Here is a 2560-nt window from a genome sequence, read left to right as displayed (position 1 = left end):
GGTACAACAACTTAAAATTCTTCGAAGTACGCCCATNACATTTTTGCCAGCGCGATTTCCATGAGTCATACGCTTTCTGGAACTCGTCGACTGTGATGCTGTTCAGGGCGGCCGTCGACGTAGCTTGCACATTGTCCACCGACTCCAGATGTTTTCCTTTAAGGGCCCTTTTCAGCCGAGGAAACAAAAAGAAGTCTGCCGGGGCCAAGTTGGGGCTGTAGGGCGGCTGCGGCACTGTCGCCACACCGATCCGGGTTAGGTATGCCATGACAACAAAGGCGGTGTGCGCTGGTGCGTTGTCGTTGGGGAGTTTCCAATTTTCGCGGATCTCCGCGCGGACGCGGGCGACCCTGTTCGTCAGTCTGTGAAGCACTTCCACGTAAAATTTTGCGTTGACGGTCTGGCCAGCGGGTACGAATTCACGGTGCACTATCCCCTTTGCATAAAAAAAACAGTGAACATTGACTTCACGCGGGACTTGCTCATGCGAGCCTTCTTCGGGCGCGGCGACGACGACGTGTGCCATTCCACACTCTGCCTCTTTAACTCCAGATCATATTGAAAGACCCACGTCTCATCCCATGTGATAACGTTGCTTAGGAAATCGGGATCATCTGCGCAGAGGTGTTGGAGTTCTGCACACACTTCCACCCGATGTTGCTTCTAGAGATCTGTCAAAACTCTAGGCACAAATTTTGCGCAAATCTTCCGCATGACCAAGTCTTCCGATACAATCTCGTGCACAACCGTTTTTGGCAAGTTCAGTAATTCAGACATTAAGCGAACACTCATTCGACGGTCTGAAAACAGTAGTTGGCCCACACGAGTCACATTGTCGTCCGTTCGCGATGTTGACGGGCGTCCTGCGCGGGCCTCGTCTGCGACCTCCTCCCGACCATCTTGAAACATCTTGTGCCATCTGTTCGACTGCGATCTGGAAAGGCAATCATCTCCGAAGGCTTCCTGAAGCATTTCAAATGTTTCTAGCGGCGTCTTCTTAAGCTTCACACAAAACTGTATCGCATAGCGTTGCTTTAACGTTTTCTCCATGGTACCTTTGACGCGACCACTACGCAGAAGTTCACGGAACAAGCCGTCCTATTCCTCCAAGCGCATGAAAGCAATTGAGCGAAATACCGCTAGAAAGCTACGGGTTTCCCCCACCCTCTCCAACCGGTCCGACTGCTCAGGGACGTATACTCGCGTCACAAAAAAATGCGACGCATTACTTTCCGGACAAACCCTGTATATAATGTTTTTTTCCTTATACCGAAATGTTAGATATTCTTGTCACGTTACATCCGATTGTATTACATTAAGTTACACGGGTTACTTTTTATTTAATCTCACATTAACCTACATCTCTTATTTGCATTATTCCAATAATGCTGATTTATAAAAGATTGTTTAATGTTAACCCATATTTCTCATTGTTGAACTTTAGATAACCGTTTCATCTTTTAAACATTTTATTTTTTACAGTGACACTTCTCATGAATTTATCACTATTATTAATACATGTGAGAACCAAATTATGTTATTATTATAATTAATAAACTGTTTTATTAATTATACAAAACACCCTAAATTTTACTAAGTTATCTTTATTAAAGTTATAATTATCTTAAGTTATCTTAATTTAACTAAGTTTTACGGCAAGCGGTCGTGTTTGTGTACGCTCGGCGTTTTAGTCAACTTCGGGCGGTAGAAGAGCTTAAACATATCAGGCCAAAAAAATATCCGACTTTTGCGTATATCTCTGTCCTTGGGTATCCTATTGTAGAAAACAGACATTCAATAATTAGGTGAGGTCATGAGGAGTGTCTCCACCAAGCGGAACAACCCGAGAGCTATTTAATCGGCAAAAGTATGCAGTTGTGTGAGCGTCGAGAAGCTTCAAGCGTTGCATTTCATAACGACGAAGCGAGTCGAGCAGAGCATTTGCATTAAATTTTGACAAAAATTTGGCTACATACCTATGTACCGAAACAATCGGTATGATCCATAAAGTTTGTGGTAATAACTCTATGAGTGATACACAAGTGAGTCTCGACCCAAGGAAACGCGCTAGAGTTGGAGCAATGAGAAGGCAATATTCATTGTTTTCTTTGACCAGGAAGACGTATACCACAAAAATATTAAGCGAGCGAAAAAATTCTTTTAAGCTTTTTTTGCAAAATTCAATTTTATTAAAAAACCAGAAAAAATATTAATCACCAAAATATTCCCCGTTTGCATCAATAACATTCTGCCATTTTTTGGATAACTTGCAAATTCCTTGACTGTAGAAGCTTACCGGCTTCGAAGCGATAAAGTCATCAATGCACTTTCGTATCTCTTCAAATCTCACAAAACGTGAATCTGCCAAGTGATGCTGCAGAGACCGGAATAGGTAGTAATCGAAAGACGCAATGTCTGGGATATACGCCGCGTGGAGGGAAGTTCCCAGCCTAACGCAAAGATATAGTCCTGAGTCCCTTTCGCAACATCTGATCGAGCATTGACATAAAGGAGTATCACTTTACGACTTCCTTGGCTAGTAAATGGCCTCTTTTCTTCT

At 43.2% G+C, this 2560-nt stretch overlaps 1 protein-coding gene across 1 annotated transcript; it reads right to left on the bottom strand.

Moving 5' to 3' along the window:
• Positions 1–663: 663 nt before the first annotated feature.
• LOC106748759 (putative uncharacterized protein FLJ37770) lies at positions 664–1050 on the bottom strand. The gene has a single exon (XM_014627607.1). The coding sequence runs from the start codon at positions 1048–1050 to the stop codon at positions 664–666; it is 387 nt and encodes a 128-aa protein (XP_014483093.1).
• Between the last annotated feature and the right edge of the window lie 1510 nt (positions 1051–2560).

The sequence above is a fragment of the Dinoponera quadriceps genome, unplaced genomic scaffold, assembly GCF_001313825.1.
Source record: "Dinoponera quadriceps isolate SergipeBrazil2010 unplaced genomic scaffold, ASM131382v1 scaffold3179, whole genome shotgun sequence".
NCBI classification, from domain to species: Eukaryota; Metazoa; Arthropoda; class Insecta; order Hymenoptera; family Formicidae; genus Dinoponera; species Dinoponera quadriceps.
The sequence above is the reverse complement of the archived record's forward strand: the minus strand, read 5'-3'. Positions and strand labels throughout refer to the sequence as shown.

Coding starts and splice junctions, on each gene's coding strand:
- LOC106748759 (XM_014627607.1), bottom strand. CDS start 1,050: ATGGAGAAAACGTTAAAGCAACGCTATGCGATACAGTTTTGTGTGAAG.